This window comes from Chenopodium album, chromosome 16 (assembly GCF_948465745.1).
Source record: "Chenopodium album chromosome 16, dcCheAlbu1.1, whole genome shotgun sequence".
In the NCBI taxonomy this organism is placed as follows: Eukaryota; Viridiplantae; Streptophyta; class Magnoliopsida; order Caryophyllales; family Amaranthaceae; genus Chenopodium; species Chenopodium album.
The window spans coordinates 42,480,753-42,501,193 of NC_137849.1; the positions used below are offsets into that span (position 1 = coordinate 42,480,753).

At 33.2% G+C, this 20,441-nt stretch overlaps 2 protein-coding genes across 2 annotated transcripts; both read right to left on the reverse strand.

Annotated features, from left to right (window-relative positions):
• Positions 1-211: 211 nt before the first annotated feature.
• Positions 212-3,004, reverse strand: LOC145585399 (uncharacterized). Its single transcript, XM_081642103.1, has 2 exons — positions 2,405-3,004; positions 212-708 (listed from the first exon to the last, which is right to left on the reverse strand). The coding sequence occupies exons 1-2, from the start codon at positions 2,796-2,798 to the stop codon at positions 320-322; spliced, it is 783 nt and encodes a 260-aa protein (XP_081498229.1). The 5' UTR covers positions 2,799-3,004; the 3' UTR covers positions 212-319.
• A 6,999-nt stretch (positions 3,005-10,003) lies between these two features.
• Positions 10,004-19,834, reverse strand: LOC145586570 (long chain acyl-CoA synthetase 9, chloroplastic-like). The gene is made up of 12 exons (XM_081643438.1): positions 19,635-19,834; positions 18,399-18,860; positions 18,014-18,094; positions 16,893-17,156; positions 14,241-14,372; positions 13,938-14,111; positions 12,799-13,028; positions 11,697-11,814; positions 11,182-11,313; positions 10,952-11,086; positions 10,664-10,870; positions 10,004-10,297 (listed from the first exon to the last, which is right to left on the reverse strand). Exons 2-12 carry the CDS (start codon positions 18,843-18,845, stop codon positions 10,130-10,132), a joined length of 2,088 nt encoding a protein of 695 aa, XP_081499564.1. The 5' UTR covers positions 18,846-18,860; positions 19,635-19,834; the 3' UTR covers positions 10,004-10,129.
• Between the last annotated feature and the right edge of the window lie 607 nt (positions 19,835-20,441).

Below are 20,441 nucleotides of genomic sequence, written 5' to 3' on the forward strand. Positions count from 1 at the left end.
TGTATAATGTCAGTAGATTAGTAGTTAAATAAATAAAACTTGTATTCTTGTATATTGACTAGTGAGTAGTGACTACTAAGTAAGATATACAGAATAAAATGTGACATCACATTATAGTTTATTATGAAATCATGATTCATGACATTAATAAAACTTAAAAGAGTACATCAAAATCATAGTATAAAACTATACCATATCCTTTCAATTTCATTATTGATCTTTTATAATCACAATATCACATTAATCCCAAAAATCACACCAAAAGATAAGAAAAATTAATTCCAAAACTATATTTATCTATTTATGTAGTATAATTATTTCATTCCTTGGTCTTGCTCTTTAATGTCCTAATCCAACCTTTATTATTCCTCACTACCTTCACACCTTCCACCACCTTATTAACATTATTCCCTCCTCCAACATTGGTGGCATTGCTAGATTTCTTCCATCTTATTACTTGCAATAACTGCCCGATCCGCTTCCGCCACCTCATCGACACCGCCCCTCGAGGCTTGGCATGCTCCACCACACTTTTGTTGCTATTATTACAATCAGTACCCTTGATGGTAGCATCTTTGACTGTGGTTTGACCACCCCAAGACAAGCTGCAATGTTGCTCTAGTGACACCTTTGTCACACTACTGCTAGTCTTGTCCCATGATGCTACTCCATTGTCCCCAAACTTGATTGATATAAATGAATCATCCTCTATTGGTCAAAAAAAAGGTAGGAAAATACATTAATTATTTAATAAATGCCGATTGAGTATAATATAAATTGTACTTTTTCTACAAAAATAAATAAATAAATTAGACAAACTTTTAAATAAATCGGATGTACAATAAAATAATATAAATTCGTTATAAAATTACCCTAAAATGAGCAAAATTATCCTAATATAAATAAAAGTTACCCTGACATAAATAAAATTTACAAAGTATCTATACTTTGTTAATAAAAAAGTTGACCAAAAAATTGCAAAAGTGATCCTAAATTTGATAAAGGTGTCATAAATATTGTAACATTTTAAATTATACTCGTAACTTTGTGTAATAAATATTGTAACATTTTAAAGGGTAAAGAGTAGAAAATAAAGTATTTTAATTTAATACGATATATTGTATATAAAATATACGGAGTAGTATATTCGCGCAATTTTAATTGATGAGCGCTATTTGCTTTGAAAATATGATCGACTTTTTTTAAATTTCATCAATACGTACAAAATTGAGTAACTTCAAAGCAAAAAAATGTATGATTCTACTACACAATGCTTCTATTGTATACTTGTACCCAAGAAGTAAATAATCATCATTGTATAATACTAATTAACTAGCAGAATTCATGATTCGATAAATAATTAGGCATCATTGACTCTGGTTGAAATTAGGTTTAAGGCAGTTATATTATAGCCAATCATGTATTATACCAGAAATTAGGAATAGATCCTCAACAATCAACCATAACCACTACTACCTCTTTATTGTGGTTAGGTGTGACATTTTTTTGCTGTCGTTACATCAATTTATATTTGGCACCTTAATTTCCATTTATCATCCAATTATATTTATACTGTACAACTAGATAATCGGATGTATGGTACAACTAAGACTAATTTTAACACATTTGCTAAGGAATACTTGGCTTAAAAAAATTATTAACAAGGTTGTACGACTTATACATATTATGTGCATAGTATAACCGGTTGTACTTTTAAAACTCTAGCCACGTTATCAAAAGCCAAAAAAATCTACTGTATTTTAAAAAAGAAGCGAAAATCCGGTGCAAGACTTGTTATTGGGATGTTGTCGAGCGAACAAATTACGAGATAGATCATGAAAGCAAATACTTCATATATTTTCTCCATTTCATTAAACTTGTCACTTTAATTCATGTTTTTTTTCTTTCATATAATTCTTGTCATTTTAAGATTTTAATACTACTCCTAACAATAATGTTAATTTAGAATTTTACTTCATAACCGTCATATTAGTGTACTTTACATGACTAATGCAAATATGCAATAATACTTTTAAACACGAGATTAGACATTTAAGATATTCATGACTTTCGAAATGTCAGCTGGTTTAGTTCTTAGTTAAATATCAAGGACACAATAATATTCAAAACACGAGATTAAATTCTGTCTACATGATAAATTATTCGGGACGACTCCACCGATTTGAAAAATGACATTTTCAACCAGCAAAAGAAAATGACAATTTCTTTTTCAGAATTAACATACATTTAATAAAAAAAATATTATCTACTCAGGCACCCTTTCCTAAATAAAATCAATTATTTGAAAAATAAAAAATAAAAAAATCACATGATAGTAGTTGTTAAAATATTTATTTATATATATATAAAAAAATATAATGAAATAAATAAGAAGATTATATACCTTCTAAACTTGTGGAAGTAGCATCAACATCATCAAACACATCCTGCCGGTGAGACTCACGGTGGCGGCTACGGCGGCAGCGGTGGCGGAAACTATCTTTAGTGTTAAAAAAGGAAGCAATGGCAAATATTTTAGGAAGGCTAACATAAGATTTAGCCTTATTATTATGATAATAAGAATTATTATCATAATTTTTATTATTAAAAGAGTTATTACTACTCTTAAAATAATCATAATCATATTTGGAGGACTTATTAGATTTATTAGCACCTTGTTTGGCTGCCAAAATGAGGAGTCTTTCATTAAGACAAAGATGACAAACTCCTAAGATAATTTCTTTAGGGTGGAAATAACAAGATAATAAACCATGTTCTTTGTAAGTTGTTTCATTCATATTTTGGGGTTTGAAGGAGGAGGAGAGAGAATAAGGGAGTGTTTGGTTGGTGATGAATTGGTGGAATTTGGGTAAAGGAGAGAGAAAAAAAAAAAAGAGAAGATGATATGATATGGTATGGAGGAAGGAATAAGGAGAATAATAATAAATGTGTGAGAAAAGATGATGAGCTTAAAAGGAGCATAAAGTGTTGTGTATAGCCAATGTTGGCTAATATGTTCATTTTTGTACTAACGTATATATACGTTATTATATACTTGTACTTTATTCGATACTATACCGTTGATTCTGTATTTCTGTGTATTGTTCGAGAATCAAAGTTAGAGCTTGTTTCGATTTTCTGAAAACAATAAAATTGAGCTGAACTAAATTGAATAGAGCTAGAATGAATTGTTTGTAATAGAAGGAAATTAAGAACTTAATTGAGCTAAGTTGAGCTGAACTAAACTAAACTGATTGGAGCTGAATTGAATTAGACTGAATTGAAATTAAGTTGAATAGAACAGGCCAATAGTCTAGTGGTTGGAGTTAATGTTCATTTGTTTTAAACGTTATTAGTTCTTTTATATTTATTAATGTGATTTTGTTTTATTAGCCATTGTATACTATACACTGAATCATACTAGTAGTGCATTAATTATATCCTAATAATCTAATATTAATAGAAATAAATCACAAAGAATATATCTTCCTAATTCCTTTATATGTCAAATCTCTAACAATTTACCCCTTTGTCCAAAAAAATTGTGCAGTAATAAATTGAAGTTTGTTACGGATTATTTGGTACTTGGTAATGCAATTATGCAATGTCAAATTAAAACGGATAAAATTTTGCCTCTATTATTTCCATCACATGGTATTATTTTATCCTGTTTAAAAATAATAATTTAAGTTCGAACAGAGTATAAATTAAGATAAAATAAGTTAAGGAAAAATAAATAAGTTTTGGACAAATAATTTCTTATCACAAAGTTTCAATAAATTTCTCATAAAACTATATTATTAATTGAAAATGTATAATTCAAAATAGTTTGTAAATTTTTAATTGAAATTTACAATCATAGATTAGAAATATGTACATCACATTAGAACATCCAAAATACTCATAGAATAAAAAAATAATAAATAAATAAAAATATCTAGATCTAAACCTTCAAAGTTAATTTATTTCGGTATTCTGATTAGGGTCTGTTCTCATTGACTGAACTGAGCTGAACTGAACAGAACTGAGTTGAATTGAACTGAACTAAACTGAACTGAACTGAACTGAACTGAAATGAATATTTTATAAGAGAAGAAAATTAGGAGCTGAGCTGAACTGAACTGAACTGAGCTGAGCTGAACTGAACTGAACTAAACTGAATTTCAACGTAAGAGAACAGGCCCTTAGACATTTAATTTGAGAGTGAACAAGAGCAAAGAATCCTATACTTAAATTACCTCTAAGTTAAATGGTGTAATTTTTTCCACTAGACTGATCTTAGCTTGTCATACTTGTAGAATACATGCATTATACATGGTATTTTGAAATAAGGAGAGAGTGTATCTCTACTCCGTATAAAAGAAAGTATGTATTGGAAAGAAAAAGAAAAGAAGGTCAAAAGAGCACGAAAAAGGTGGAAGATGTTTGATCATTTGGTTGCAGCATGGAATGCAGATTACAGAGTACTTTTGTTTACTGTTGCTTCAAACAATGAACATTGGTCAAACTTTACCTCTATCTTCTGCTTCACCTCATTCTACACTATAGTACTACTGATATTAGACCATTCAAACTACCACGACTAGTAAATACGAGTAGTATTTAAGAATATTTCATCAATTTTGTACTCATTATTAATCCCCAAATTCATTTTCACTTCAACCCACGTTCTTTCTCTGCTTCATGCCAACATGCTGTAATTATTATGAGTATGTAAAACGGATGTAAGTTAATTTATTGTTTGACGATCAACTTAAAAGTAAGGGCCTATTCTCTTCGGCTTCATTTCAGCTCTAATCAGTTCAGTTCAGTTCAGTTCAATTCGTTTTAAAAGGCAACTTTAACTGCTTTAAAGATAAATTTAACCCGTTTTATAATAAATTAACGTACACCCGTTATTTTTTTTTTTAGGATTTGTGGTAATTTTATTACACCCATATTCTACATTTAACTTATGTACTTACCTTTTTGATCTGCTATTTTTTTTTCTCTCATTATTATACTTTCGGATACTGTATATTATTGTCAAACTGACACTACAATAAATCAGTTTACCACCTTGAATTAGTTGTAGTATTGTTGTTGCGTCCACAGTTGTTAGGTGAGTACTCTATTTATCTTTAATTTTAAAGAAAATTTACTCAGTATTAATTACTTGTAATAGTCTTCAAAAAAAAAAAAAAAATACATAAATAAATAAAATACTTGTAATTATTTTCTATATTTTTGGAAATCAATTTCAAGTTTTGAGCAACAAAGTTGGCATTAGTATCTCATATTAGATGTTAAATTCTTTGATTTTCATGCCAAACACATAATCTTTAGGGGTTTTCCTTTGAATTGAATTTGAGGTTAAAATTAACAAAAAATGATAAAAAAAAAATGTATCATTTACCTCAATTTTCGTAAAACACGCAAAATGAGGCATTTTTGATCATTTGTTTTGCCAATTTTGACCTCAAATTGGATTAATAGGACCAAAATACCCCATGAACCTAAGAAGAACATATTTTTGCACAAAAATCGAAGAAATTTTTTATAACCGTTAGATTTAACGGTAGATGGTAAAAAAAACAATTTTAAAATTTGGTGGTAAAATAAAATTTTTAAAAGTTTTGATGGTAAAATACTTTTTTTTTTTTTTTTTTTTTTTTTTGTTATAAGTAAAAAAATCCTAACATAAACAATATTCATATTAGGTATAAGAATTTGGACATGAAAACAACGAGACTATATTAAGATAATAACCGATCTAGCTTCATAAATTCTCTACAAGGAGGTTAGTAGTTTGTGCATCAATAGGATACAATTATGATCCCTTCCTTCAATTCACCTTCCCTTAACTTGTCAAACCAAGTTTTGTAAAACTCATGTTGAGTCAGGAAAATTATACTTGTAATAAATTACTTAAGTTAGGTCCATTCTAAAAAAAATAAACAAATTAAAGTTAGGTCCATAAAAACAAGTTACCATGTTTTAGTCCATCAATATTCACTTTAGACCTTATTGTTTAAAACTAAAATGACCTAAACTAAATAGAATTGCAAAGAAGTCCAAATTAACATAGATCAGTAAATAGTAATTTCGGCTTTAAGCGAAATGGAAACGTGTATTATTCATTATAAAAGTGTAAAAAGACATACAATGTTGCATAACACTATTAATACGTCTATTTCATTCAGTTCAACTCTAATCAGTTCAATTCCTAATTTCCTTATCTCATAAACAGTTTAGTTCAATTCAGCTCTAATCAGTTTATTTCAGTACAGCTCAATTCAGTAAATCACAACAAACCCTTACTTTGTTTATAATTAGGAGAATCAATTTTCTATTAATACAAAAGATATTTTGTATCTTCCAACATTTCTTAGAGCAAACTTCAATTCTTGTGAATAATCCCAATAGTGAAAAAAGAGAGAGTTGGTCGGCTGTCTTTCCACTTGTTACGCAACATTGTTTCGCAAAAACTATTGCTTTAGAGTTGGGGTGAGTCTTGCATCTGGCTAATGGTCAAATCTTGATATTATAAAAAATTAAGGCTTGGAATTTGTTAATTTTGTTCTTGACAACCTTCTTAGATTAAGATAATTAATGCATCTCACCTCCACTTTGCCCCAAAAAACCATCATTAAGGACATAATTTCTTATTAGTTACTACTAAGGTCAAAGTCTAGAGTTTTCTTTGCGAGTTGTAATGTGAATTTATGATGTTGTACTATAACGTATTAGAAAGTGGTGGTTCATACTACATACACGCTATAGGTAAAAATTTTCTACGTTTCAAAATAAAGTTTGTGTGTTTCAAATTCTATATGTTGAAGAATAAACCTCTTAAGTGTCACCACATGTAAGTATCCCACATTGGTTGAAAAAGAGAGAGTTAAACACTTTATAAGGTTAAGGGGCTACTCCTCCTATTGCCATATGGTTTTGGGATGGAACCTCCTTAGACTCGTGAAGTGGACTCTCTCTCTTGGTTTGCGGGTGCGGCCCATACCCGCATTTGACATGGCATCAGAGTTAGGCCCACGATATGGGACCTTAAATGGCTAAAGTTCACTGGGCCAAGAGTAGGTACGTGTGAGGGGGAGTGAAGAAACACTTTAGCCCGAAAAATCACATGAGACAAAGTTAAAAGGGACCTTACATGTGAGGGGGGAGTGTAATAGATCATTATTATTGTATACTCCGGTAGTATAATGTACCACAAAATAATTATCATTGTTTTTTCAAAAATTCAATTTTACAAAGTCAATTTTGCTTTTTAAAGGGCAAAGAACGAAAAGAATGTAAAAGCTTTAGAAAAAAGAAATTCTTCCTTTTCTCTTTTTCCCCCTTTTCCCAAACGTCATAAAATAGAAAATCAAGAACTTGTTAATAAAGCATAGAGCGAGCTCTATGATATGTAATTCATGGCCTACCAATAAAACAAGCTTAAACTTCAACGGAAAAACACTACTTAAATTATACCATCAGTCTCAATTTACTTGACCCATTTTAAGTTAAGGTGTTCTATTTATTCATTTCCTTCCTTCTTTTGAGTCGGGTTTCACACTTACCCATAATAATATTATGATTTTTTTTCCGCTCTCACTTATCCTATTAGATCTTTACACGTAGTACAAGATCAATAAATTTGATATGAATGAAAAGCAAAAGGAAATAAACATGCAAGTATGCAAGCTAGGCTGGAAGAGAAAATGGAATTAAGCAAGAATATATAAATGACGAAACAATTTTATAAAAGCAAGAAAAGATAAATAAAAAGTATATCAAAAATAAAGAAAACAAAGGAAAAAAAATAAAAAAGGTGAAAGAACAAGGTATGGGGTCACATGGAAGAAAAGTCTAAGTTGTTCCCATTTTGATTAAGGTAGCTTTCATTTCAGTTTCCAATTTCACATCTTAGGCTCCCTTTTGTTTATGTCTTTGCTTCTTTGACTCTATCTATATCATTAGATATACTTTGCTACTTATTAAGCAAGACTCTAGTATGAGTGTATTAGATGTCTCGGGTCGTACCAATGAATAAACTCGGGTGGGATTGATTCACTGTGACGTTTAGTAAAACACGTAGAGTTTAGTGAATGGAGTAGCCATCTATCGCTATGAAGGGGTTAAGTTTGATTTAGAGTTGGTCGAAACAATCAAGCTAGTCAAATTCAAGTAGGGTTATTTCATATTTTAGGGCGAAGAGTAAAAGTGCAAGGAGCCATATAAAGCGTTACAAGATGTCAAAGTCGATAGTTGATTAATAGGGTTACGTGGAATTATGTCAATTGGATCTAGTGGAATGTAGACGTATAAGTAAGGTGATGATTAAGAAGTATGTAGATACATAACTGGCTTGTGAAAGGTTTTAAAAAAATACACGTACTTTTAGTTGCTTCTTTAAGGGAGTTGAGGTTGGTAATAAGCTACGTAAAAGGACAGCATGGACATCAACCACCCCTAAAAGAGAGATCAAATGAAAGGCAATAATAACAATTCTAAACTTTTGCAACAAAAAAAGTTGAAAATTTTACAAAACTAAGTAAAACATCATTGGTTTAGAATCGAAAGTTTCATAAGGAGTATCATTTTAGAAGGTATAGGAAAACTCAAAACGAATGAAAATAGAATCGGGTATTGCTTTGATTTACATCATACGTCCATTTGGAGTGAATAAGAGTTTAAACGCGTATGATTTAAGTTAATTCACTCCTATGCTGTTAATATTAGACTTGGGTCGAATTCAGGTTAATTACAGGGCGTATGAGTCGTTTGGTTCAAGTGATTTGGATCATTACAAAATATGATAAACAGGTCAAATTGGGTGGATTTCAAGTCCTTTGGGTCGAGTCAGGTTCAAGTTATCTCTTAGTAACTCAAGTTTAGAATCGGGCCAGGTCAGGAATTGACATGTCTAGTAGTTATGCATACTAAAAATCACTTGGATGATGATTGAATATCTTTGCTTACCTTTCTCAATTTTTAAAATTTTTCCTCAAAGAAGTTTGAATTTTGAAACACGGTGATAGTTCTTGCACATTAAAGTTTAGGCAAAGTGGGCGTACTTATGTCCCGAGGACCATCGTTGGAAAGGAACATATACCCGATTACCCAATGCAGCCGATGCCTTAAAAAAAAAAATTGTCCTTATCTATCAACGATCCGATCCATTAGAAAGTAAACATAACTTGTTCGACATTAAAATGGTTAAATTTTCATCAAAAGATACCAAGGATTCCTAAGAGTTAGCCACCGAGTAAACGAACTACAGCAGATTCCTGGGCAAAAAGTGATGCCAACATTAGTACATAAAAAACATGGGCATAGTCTTTCAGAAGTATGGGAGCTTCACAAGCTTACGCAAATGCTTTCTTAGTCACGATTAAGCGGTCTTAGTATAAACTCCCGTCGTCTATTAATAGCTATCAAACTATCACATTAGGAAGCCCTATTCATGCACGAGATTCCTAATGTAAATATTTAATGACATTTACCCGCTACATACATACTTGTCAAGAACGGAACATTATTTTTAAACCTAACATCGTGAAGGCAATAATCATGCCTATCCATTTTACGCTGTAATTGATATTGCATCATCAATTCACCACACAAGTCCAAATTGAAGTAGAGTTAGCCAACTGATAAATACTCCGTGGTAGGTAGGCTTCACTATCCTACGAGTTCAAAGTTTCCCACACTAACTAGTGGTTGCATAAATGGTTACAACGACCTCGAAGAATAAATCTAGCTCAGAAAATGACAGTGGGATCAAAATTTCCGAAAACAACATTAATAGCAGCATGTTTAATAAAGTATCCAATGGATTTGGTTCATTCTTTGGGATTTCTGTAAATTGTCTTGTGACATTATCACAAAGAGAACCAAAAAATAAATAAATTCAATGTGCTCATATTGAACATCAAGAAATGAAAGAATAAACTGAGAAAGCAGATGAAGTAGATAGGTATTTTATGTAACCCCCCCCCCCCCCCCCCCCCCCCCTTCCCCCCTTAAAAAACGAGGCTTGTGTCGACAGGAATTATGTTACAAAAGATAAAGCAAAAGGAATTAAACAGGTGAAAGTACCTTACTGTGCGACATATCTATCATACAGCAGCAAATTCTGCAGAGTGTATTATGTAGAGTATAATTTTGCGAGCTCATCTGAGAATGTCTTCTTGACAACTTCTCTCTTGAGCTTCAGAGCAGCTGTTACTAATCCTGACTCTGGTGTCCACGGTTCTGAAAGCAATTTGATTCTTGCAGGTATCTCAAACTTTTCCAAGCGAGCCTTTTTGGCTTCCTACATAATAGCATAAGTAATCAATCAGCAAATGCTATCCATTACTTCAAATCTCTTGCTTTTTTGTTAAAAACAAAAATCCTACTGTTTCAAGTCTTTCGACTTATTTATACTTAAATATCTCTAACGAAACAGCCAAACATACATAATCCCAAGAATTTATAGTAACTATTATTTATATTCAATTGCGTGTTACGAAGAGCATTCTTTTTCCAAATTGTTTTGGAAGGATGAGGCCTCATGAGGGTGAGAAGCATTTGAAGAAGTATTAATCATAATAGACATAACTAGACTAGACGCATGCTAACTCAAAAGAGTTTCCTCTTTCCAATCAAATTCTGTAAAGAAATTCTGTAGTAGACTAACCTTTACTAGTGATCCAAGAACTTCTTTAACAGTTTCTTCTTTCTGGCACAAGTCAGAAAAGTCGGTGAAACTAATTCCTTGCTTGACTGCCCAATCTCGTACAGAAGATTCTGAGGCTACCACGACAGCCACACAGTAGCTATAATTAGGATCACAATGCAGCATGATGTTCTCGACATAGGGACTTGTAATCAGAGCTGCCTCAACCTACAGGTAAAAAAAAAGACATCAGGTTTTGGAACTGATATACTTCGTAGTAAAGATTTAAATTTATGTGTAAAGCAATACCTTTCCCAGAGAAACGTATTCCCCATGCTGAAGCTTAACAATGTCCTTTTTACGGTCAACTATTTCAAGGCAACCATCAGCATGAAACTGTCCTATGTCACCAGTATAGAACCACCTCATCCCTCTCTCATCAACCTTCCAATTACAAAGTAATGAAGTTAAAATTGAATGCATAAAGCCATGGTTTTCACAAAGCATGACAGGATAACCAGCAGAAGATGAAAGATAACCTTGTACACTTCATTGGTCTTGTCTTCATCTTTGAAATATCCAAGTGTGACATTTGGACCACCAATAACAATTTCCCCCCGAGGCATAGGTTTATCACTGATAAGATATCCTCCTTCAGGCCAATCTATTAACTGCAACATGATATGCTACACATGTTTCAATACAGAGACTAAAACTAATTACATGTGAAATACAAACAACCATCGTATTACAGCAATTATAGATGTTGCAGCAAGACATGTAAAAGACTAAGTATTCAGACCATGGTCCTGCATCTTGGTCCAGTGAAAAACTATAAATCGTCCTCGCTTTCAAGTAGAAATAATTTCAATTGACAAAGCATGTAATAGACGTGCTTAAAACAAAGCTTCTTGATAAAGTACTACATTAAAAGGTTAAGTGTTTTCCCTAATCACAGCAACGGTAATAAATGTGAATTCACAAAAAAGCCTACAATATTTCTTTTTTTGTGGTAGCAATTTGAAATATATTTTAAAAAAACAATATACTTCACCTTAATATATGAGCAAGGAACAGGAGGTCCAACACGACCAACGGTAGTATCATCATACTCGGTAAATGTTCCACCAGCACAAGTCTCAGTAAGCCCATAACCTTGACCTATAGGAGCACTGAATGTGACCAAGATGTTAAATTTTGCAAGAGACACATTGGTTTGCAATATATGCAAAGAAACACTTTGGTCAACTATAGGCAGACTTCCAGAATAAGAAAACAAAACTTGTTTTGACTTGAACATGTTAAGCAAAAAAATTCCATACATGTACAACTTGAAGGTTATAAAAATATTTGAGCTAGTATAGATTACTTTCCAGAGATAGTTGCAATGAAACACCAATTTGATATTTAAGTAATTACAATAAATCAACACCAACTTGACTATGACATGAGCTTCTTTTATCTACAGCGAAATTTTAAAAGACATACTACTTAATTGTAAAAAATCAACACCAATTCGACAATGATACGAGATTCCCTTCTCCACAAACACTTGCCATGGAGGCATGGAGCTATACCCTATACCAACTGAAAGGAAATACAACATGGAATATATTCATAGATGCTAGGCTTTAAATAGACTAAAGACGTGGCAGGTCTATGTGAAAGGAAATACTTTGAAGGATTATGTAATCCAACTGTCCACAATCTAAGAGAATTTCAATTTTTATCAAGGATTGTAAACAGATTCACAAAAAAAGCACACAGCACTCTTGTTAGGTCAACAAGGTGCAAATTGCTTATTAAATACACAATGAGCAAGAGATAAAGACAGTATATTTTTAATAATATTTTATAAAGAAGTTAAACAGGGAGCATATACTAATATAAAAAAACCCCAATAGCTTCTCACTTAAGAGCTTTGGCAGAAAGAGGTTAATACAAAGATATCAATATCAAGTATTCACAGTCCAAATGAAAACCCATAAGAGCACTTAAGTGGGAAAATATGAGACATATACGGATAACAACCAACACCACTTCTCCCCACATTTTGTATGTAACCTATTTAGCTTTTTGTTAAAATGCAGATGTAGATGCTCGTGACAGAACAACAGATCAATTAGGAAATGAAAAACAACGATGAACATACTAACCCAATACAAATATTGATGAATCTTTGTGTATCACCAGAAAGAGGTGCACCTCCAGAAAGAATAAAACGTATACGACCTCCCAACACTGCTCGGACCTTTTTAAACACTAGTAAATCCCAAAGAATTCTCTCTGGACCCCTTGCACCACACCAGTTACCATTCATTGCAGATAAGCGGCGATTGTACGCAAAATCAAATAATCTTTTGGACAATCCACCCTTTGCATCAACCTAAACCGCAGAATAATCCAACATTAAAATCTTCAAATTTTACAATCATGAAGAGGAAGGAGAAAAATCACACTATCATGTTCTATCTTCATGGTTCTACTAAAGTTCCCTTGGATGCCAATAAAAATGAAACAAAATAGAACAATGTAAGGAAAGCAAATTTCTGCTAGTTTGATAGGTGCATGAGTTTAGTAAATAGGCAAGGACGATATAAGTTTAATGGTTGTAATTCCTGAAGCTGGAACTATAAACTTGGACTATGAGAGATATAAAAGACTAGCTACACAACTGTAGTCTGCAGTAATGAATTGCGCAATTGCGAACTTAAAGGAGCACATCATCTACGACAAAGCAATTTTTACTGTGCTCATTTTTGCACAAGCATGGAGCATTGTATCAGCCATATATAGCAGAGTCTAGATTAGTTCAGAAGTTTATTTTTCGCTCAATAAACAGAAGGTTCTTAACTGAATTGGGGCGTCCAACAATGAACAGACTTTCTTATGTGTGTAGGTTCCTGTATACATCTTTAAAGCTAGAGCCTTGAAGTTTTAGGGCACAGAGAGATGTATATAAGGACCAGAGAAAGACTCAAATATAAATGCATTAATATTTTTGAAACTGTGTACAATATATCACGTTACAGAATGTTCATGAGGCTAATCTCAGATTCCTAGGTCTGAAATGAAGGAAGTTGATCGTCAAAATGTATTTTGCTGTGAGACAGAAAGGATGGAGCCTCTCTTAAAGAGTTAAAGTAGATAGGCCTTTATCAACCACTACTTCCATTCCCACTAGGAATAATATGTTTTCTTTCATTTGGTTTTTTTTTACCCCTTTTAACAAATACTCCAAACTTGTGAGAAAGAGCAAGATATCACCCAAAAAAAAAAGACTATTCTTACCAACCTTTTTGCGTACACCTTCTCGAACACGGTCCAGAATTGCTGGTACAGCAGCCATCAGTGTAGGTGCCAACACAGAGGCATCACCCTTTGTACCCTTTTTAATCTTGTTTGAAGTATCTGTCAATGTAAGTGGGGATCCATATCCTATTCTCCCTCCGATTGCAGCTGCTATGTTCTGCAGTAGAAAAGATATGAATTTATAGAATGAGAATTGAGCATGTGTTGATAATTTGATAAATTTATTGGCCAGCTAGGCGCCTAGGCAGCAAGGAATCCTATGGTACAAATTCAACATAGATCATACCTCAGCAGCTAATTCCAGGATGTGAGCTAGAGGTAAATATGCTAAATAAACGTCTTTTTTGCCAAGTCCGGGAACTAGAGTCATGACAGCAGAAACCGTAGCAAGTACATTACCATGCGTCATCATCACCCCCTGAAAGTTGAAATCAATTTACATACAGCTTATAAACTCTATGGAAGAAGGGAGTGGGGGATTATGAGAAGAACTCTCTGCAGAAATCTTATCCATCAGAATAAACATACTATAGCACTTTCTCTGTTTCTCATACTTATATAGAATATGTCAAATTGTCAACTACAAGAAAGCAAGAAATCTCCTCCCCATGCATAAATTTTTGGAATAAAAAACAATGGGAAAATTATTTGCCAGCCAGACTGCATCTCCATTAGAAAATAAAGGAAACCCCCACAGATAAACAACAAAGCAATGCAAGGAGAACTGCTCTATTCTGCAAGTTCACGAATAGAAAACCAAATCCAAATTCACTCATTTCTTTCCAGCCACCGAAACAAATTCCTATTCTTTGCAAAGTAGCAAACCTATAAAGCCAATTAGCAAACGTATTAAAAATAAAAAGGCAGACACAGCATCCTCTGCACCAGCAAACTATAAGATTCTTCTACAAAAAGACACTACTCATCTTCTATTACAGCACAAAATACACACATAAGTATAGAAATTTGCAGAGATGGGAAAGGATGCTTTCAGTCTCTGTCTCTAGGGTCCCCCATGCTGTTGAGCATCTCCAAAATACCATACTCAAATCTCAACATTTTCCGAGTGTTGTGTTTATGAAGAAATATAAACCAATGATTCTTCTTACTAAAGAAGGGACTCTCGAGATTGAGGGATGGAGATCTTACTAACTTATAGAGTGTACTTCAGGCCCTTTCCTAAATCTCTATAGATTAATAGCAAGTCATTGCCAATATGAAGTTCCTAACAGTTCAATTATTAACCCTACTTCTCCAGGCATAAGAGATGATGAAGTCCAAATATACAGTACATTTGGATGCAGACTAGCTACAACTATATTGCAGACTAGCTACAACTTCTAAACTACTAATTTGCTTCTTCAAAATCCAAAGTAGCAGATACTAAATTTAACAAGCAACAAAATTTAGCTGCACTTAATTGGAAGATTAAACATAGATGTACCAAATTATAAGCGGTCCAACAAAAATATACCCAACAAACAAATTAGAAAACAAAAAATATATATCAATGTAGCCAACAGTCAATTATATGAACAAAACCACATTAAATGATATTAGAGGTAAAATTTGCTACCACGTGATGCAAGACATTAAATCTGACTGGAAAGAGGTATGGAATAAGTCTTAAATAAAAGTCCATTCTAGTATTTTTTTTTTTCTGTATGTCCTAATAATATAGTCCGGAAATTGCACCTTTGATATCTTTTAATGCTTTTTTGTTCTGATAGTTAATAGTCGAGCATATTTTGTGTAATTTTCTAGTATATTTTTGTTGAATCACCCATACTTCAGTAGATATTCATTAAAACTTCCCACTTTATTTCATGTTGAAAGCATCAAATAGCATCAACTTTCAGTACAATCCTTACCGGGCACTAATTTTTCTCCCCATCCTTCATCAAACTAAGTTTAACAAGCAATCACAATCCAACAACTTTAAAGCAAATCCCAACAGAATCACAAATCACGATCATTGATAGTACTGCACAACAGTGGGCTTACATAATGAAAAGCCCTGAATGTTATCTGATGTACCTAGAACCCTCATATTTATTGAATACCTACCCTTTTTTTTTGAAAGACATCGAATACCTACCCAGAGTGGCAGAGTCCTAGAGAGCCCAGAATTTGCAAAGTGGATAGTCAATCAACGCACCACTTAAATTGAGTTTTGTTTCTTTTTCCAGACAAATACCAAAAATTTATTGCTGCAGTGACTGCATTTTAAATCTATAGAGGCAAAGAAACAGCATCTTTGTCTTGCTATTTAATCAGTCAATAATAAATCAGACAAACAAAAATGTCCATTCAGAAGAAAGTTGAATGAGCTTATGAGGGGCAATTATTCAACTTTAAATTACAATGGACTAAATGAGATGTCTAGTTACATTTTACTTTTTCATAAGCAAATAGTAAGTTAGTCAGTTGCTCCGGGATCAGGAGCCCTGAAGGAAACAAAATTAAGGCCAAAAGAGCCTCTTTGGAATAGAAGAAGTGAGAAGCCTCGCACCTGAAAGGCTGAAAATCCTAACTAGCCTTAGGCAGGGAAGCTTAATTAGATACATTGGGGTGATGGTATGGTGCACATGAAACTATCATCTCTGTCTATCAAGCAATATAAAAGCATCTATCGACAGAAACTGAAAGGCTAGAGAAATTATAAAGCTCAGCCGGTAAAGATTATGTTTCATGGGTTTATCAGTAGAAGGTATCATAGTATATTGGTATCACTTAATGAAAATCTACAAATTCTATGTAATCAATCAATTACCTATAAACATCAAAAGATCATGAAAGAATCATAAAATGTCGATAACTCAAAAGGAGCTAAGCTGTAGCTGTGGGTCAGGTTCAGAGCAGTAGAGGAGAAATGAGGGAAGAACAGACATTCTAAATCTAAATTTAAAAAATTAAATGATTCTAGTAGCCTACTCACTTTTGGCAAGCCTGTACTTCCACTGGTATACATTATCACAGCAACATCAGCTGCTAGGGGTAAATCAGCATCAACAGGATTTTCTCGTCCAAGCTTTTCCACAGCAGCAAATGATTTGACAGTCCATTTTTCCTCCACCAAAGAGGCATTAGATGAGAAATCATCATCCATACATATAATCCTCTTTACAGTGTCAAGCTGTCCACTTATGTCCACAAGCTTTTTCATTTCTTTCTGCCCACAAATTACAGTTGTGACCTCTGTCTGCAAAAAAAAATAAAAATAAAAAATAAAAATAAAAGAAAAGAAAAGCTGCTTAGAGAAGTGCAAGTAACAGGGATCTATATACAATAGACTAAGTAATTGCCAAACTATACGCTTGGCAGTTTCTCTCTAGAAAAATTTCCTACCAAAAAGTTATATGATCATAGAAAAAAAAAAATCAGGCTTATAGCTTTTCTGTTAAATGGTTTACAGCCCTATCCCTCATAGCTAGCCCCTTGGTTTTCCCAAAAATTGTACCCCTGTTACTGTTAAGCCTTCAAGACTAACGGGAATTTTTCAGAAAACTATATCATTAACATCAAGAAAAGCACACAGTAGAACATATTCCTACACTCCTCCTACTTATCTTAAATACCTAGTTATCTCTAGTCAACAGAAGGGAAGGTACAAGAGTGATTAAAGCATGCAAGTTGTGATTGAACAGGCATTGAAAATTTTGAAATTAGACAGGTAACACCCTGCATTTATGCACGGCTCTATAGTCCATGGATCATAATGCTCAAAAAAGTCAAGTGCATCATAACTTCATAAGCCATAACTGAAAATTAACCACAAATCCTAACACTATAATTACAAACGGACAACATTCAGCACAATTTTATGTGGAAGGACTTTGCACCATTTCTACTTTTGCTAGGAATCAATTCTTTGTCGGTATACTTAAAGAATGTTCGAGCCATTGAAAGGTTCTGAAGGCAAAGCATAGAAAAATCACAGTAATAAGAAACAAATATAAGAATGAAGAAGGGGAAAACCCACTGTGAGTGCCTGCAACAATAAATGTTGGGGAAAGAAATTAAAGAAGAAGCAGAGAAAGAAAGAGAGAGAGAGAGAACCTGATTCAATGAATGAGATAGAGCTTCCTCTCCAAGAGAAGAATATATTGTCACAATAGTTATGTTGCGCCTGAAACAAGCCTGCCGAAGAACACCAATGTTATGTTTCATTCAAGGACTACTTAAGCAAAGGGGGGGGGGGGGACCGGGGAAGTACTGCAAGACTACCAAACCCATTGGGACTTTGGGAGCAGAATGCGGAAAAATCAATAACTAATACTAATACTATAAATCCAAACTCTTGTGATATGATGTTCAAATACACAAAAGTAAGTCCTACTGCACAAAAGTTTCTTCCAAGATAAGCATATGCCTAATCTGCAAGTTTTTCAATTCCCTTTTTTATAATTCTAATTAATGAAAAACAAAAAGATTTACCAAGTACCTGCATTGCGATGTACCATTCCTCTCGTGTATCAGCAAAGATTGCAGCACGTTCATTCCTCGAATGTCCAAGTTGTGCCAAACCAGAAGCAAAACTACAGACAGATTCAAAGGTTTTTCCATAAGTAAGCCATTCATACTCTCCCAAGTGAAGTTTCTCAAAGGATTTCCCATCTGCTGTCACTTCAGTCTCCTTGGCAATCAGCTTTCTGGTTCCAAGAAGGGGTTCATCTCTATAATTTTCACATGACCTCTCAAAAAGCTCAGCGAGAGTTGAGACGCCCTCCCATGCTGTTGTTACGGGGGAAGTAAACCGAGCATTCCTGATTGCATATCCAGGTTCCCCAGCAACATCAATAGGCAATCCTCTTTTTTTCCCACGCTTAGTATTACGAATTATAAGAGTAAACACAAGAGGAACAAGGACTCCAACTACATAGGGAGTCATCTCCTAAGTGTACACCTAGAAAAAATAAAAAGGCATAACCCTTAATATCACATATTGACAAAATCCACTTCTCTATAAACACCTTCCATTAACAAAAATTCAATCAGCATTGGCTTCGATATATGCCAGCTCTGATGTAAAGAGAACAATCAAGGTCTCAAACAAGCGCAGCGAATGTAGCAAGCCAGTATTCCACATCAAACTAAAAGCTTTACCACTATAGTTCAATTTAGAATAATCCTATCATATAATTAGGCCAATCCTCTAAAGCTCAACCCTCAAATTGTTGGTTTCCTAAACCTTAGTAACTACTTAATTCTTAAGTTATTTAGGAACTTCTAGCAACATTAAACAGGAAATAGTAATAGAACAAATAAAAAAAAGACCCAGTCCAAAATTAAAAAGGGTAAAAGTAAGTCATCAAGAACCACCATTGATGGGTCCCATTCCCACCACTTGAGCTTTCAAATTAAAGGTTGATAATACACTAATTCTACAAAAGTTTCAAACTTTATTGTCACCCATAATGCTTAAATTACCTAGAATTGAGTTGGGCAGATCATAAAAACAAAAACAGCACAAAAAATGGCTTCTTTGAGATATCCTTAAATTTAATGCTTCTTAATCGACAAATTACATAAAAAATAAGATATTCAGTTCAATTCCTTCCATCAAAATCAATGATTTTTTCTTTACTATTATAATCCAATAATCCCAGCATTTCCATATACATGAAATATCAAGTGAAATTCTGATTAATCTTAAGTTCTGAAGAAAGACAGAAAAAACCTGAGTAAGTAGAGGTAGAAGATGAACTGAAGTGGCTGTTTCTCTATCTATCTCTCCAAATTTGTGATTGTATTATGCGGCACACTAGATTTTAATTTATTATTTTTGAATTTGGGTGAAAATAATGCAGGTGACTGAGAAATCGAGGAAATTGCTTCTTTGTTTTTATTATGGTTTTTTTTTTTTTTTTTCTCAATTTTTGGTGAACAAAGAACAAACTTTGTATAAAGGGTACCAGCTTTTGCAATCTGTAAATTTATTGATACGGGGGCCCATCGAAATAACTAATACCAGTAGCAATTTTTGGGTTTTTATTGATGGGTTCAACCACACCCGACTTGATCCAACCCAATTCAAAACCAACTTACAAAACATTTAAAAATTTCAACTTTATAGACATCATAATTTAGCATAACTTAAGTTTAAAAATACACCCGATGTAATTGTTCGCTCCTTACTCGGTTGCATATTGTTTAAGTTTTTAAACCTTAGTGTTTGCCTTGTTTTAAAGACTTGAAGTATCCCCTCAAATCAAGAAACCCTCTTTCATTGTCGGAGTTATTTGTGCCCGCTTTGAATATTAACCAACACAAGCCCTGAATCTACACTCGTTATCAATAGAAGCGTGCTTCCTTGAGATATTTTTGCTCAATTGTGTTGCTTTATGCTCACATACCACAGTTCCGACTAGACTTGTGTTTTTGTCGCTAAAAAGGCAAGAGAGTGCCATATAACCCGGTGTCAAAACATTCAGATTATGACATTTGGTATTAAATGATATGAATATTGCTAACGAGCGCCTAGTGC

Bases quoted from the DNA above. Each gene is read 5' to 3' on its own strand.
- LOC145585399 (XM_081642103.1), bottom strand. From the start codon at position 2,798: ATGAATGAAACAACTTACAAAGAACATGGTTTATTATCTTGTTATTTC. The intron at 709-2,404 runs GTATATAATCTT...TTTGACCAATAG, and splicing joins TACTTCCACAAGTTTAGAAG to AGGATGATTCATTTATATCA.
- LOC145586570 (XM_081643438.1), bottom strand. From the start codon at position 18,845: ATGACTCCCTATGTAGTTGGAGTCCTTGTTCCTCTTGTGTTTACTCTT. The intron at 14,373-16,892 runs GTGAGTAGGCTA...TTCAACTTTCAG, and splicing joins GAAGTACAGGCTTGCCAAAA to GGGGTGATGATGACGCATGG. The intron at 13,029-13,937 runs GTTGGTAAGAAT...TCTGCGGTTTAG, and splicing joins GAGAAGGTGTACGCAAAAAG to GTTGATGCAAAGGGTGGATT.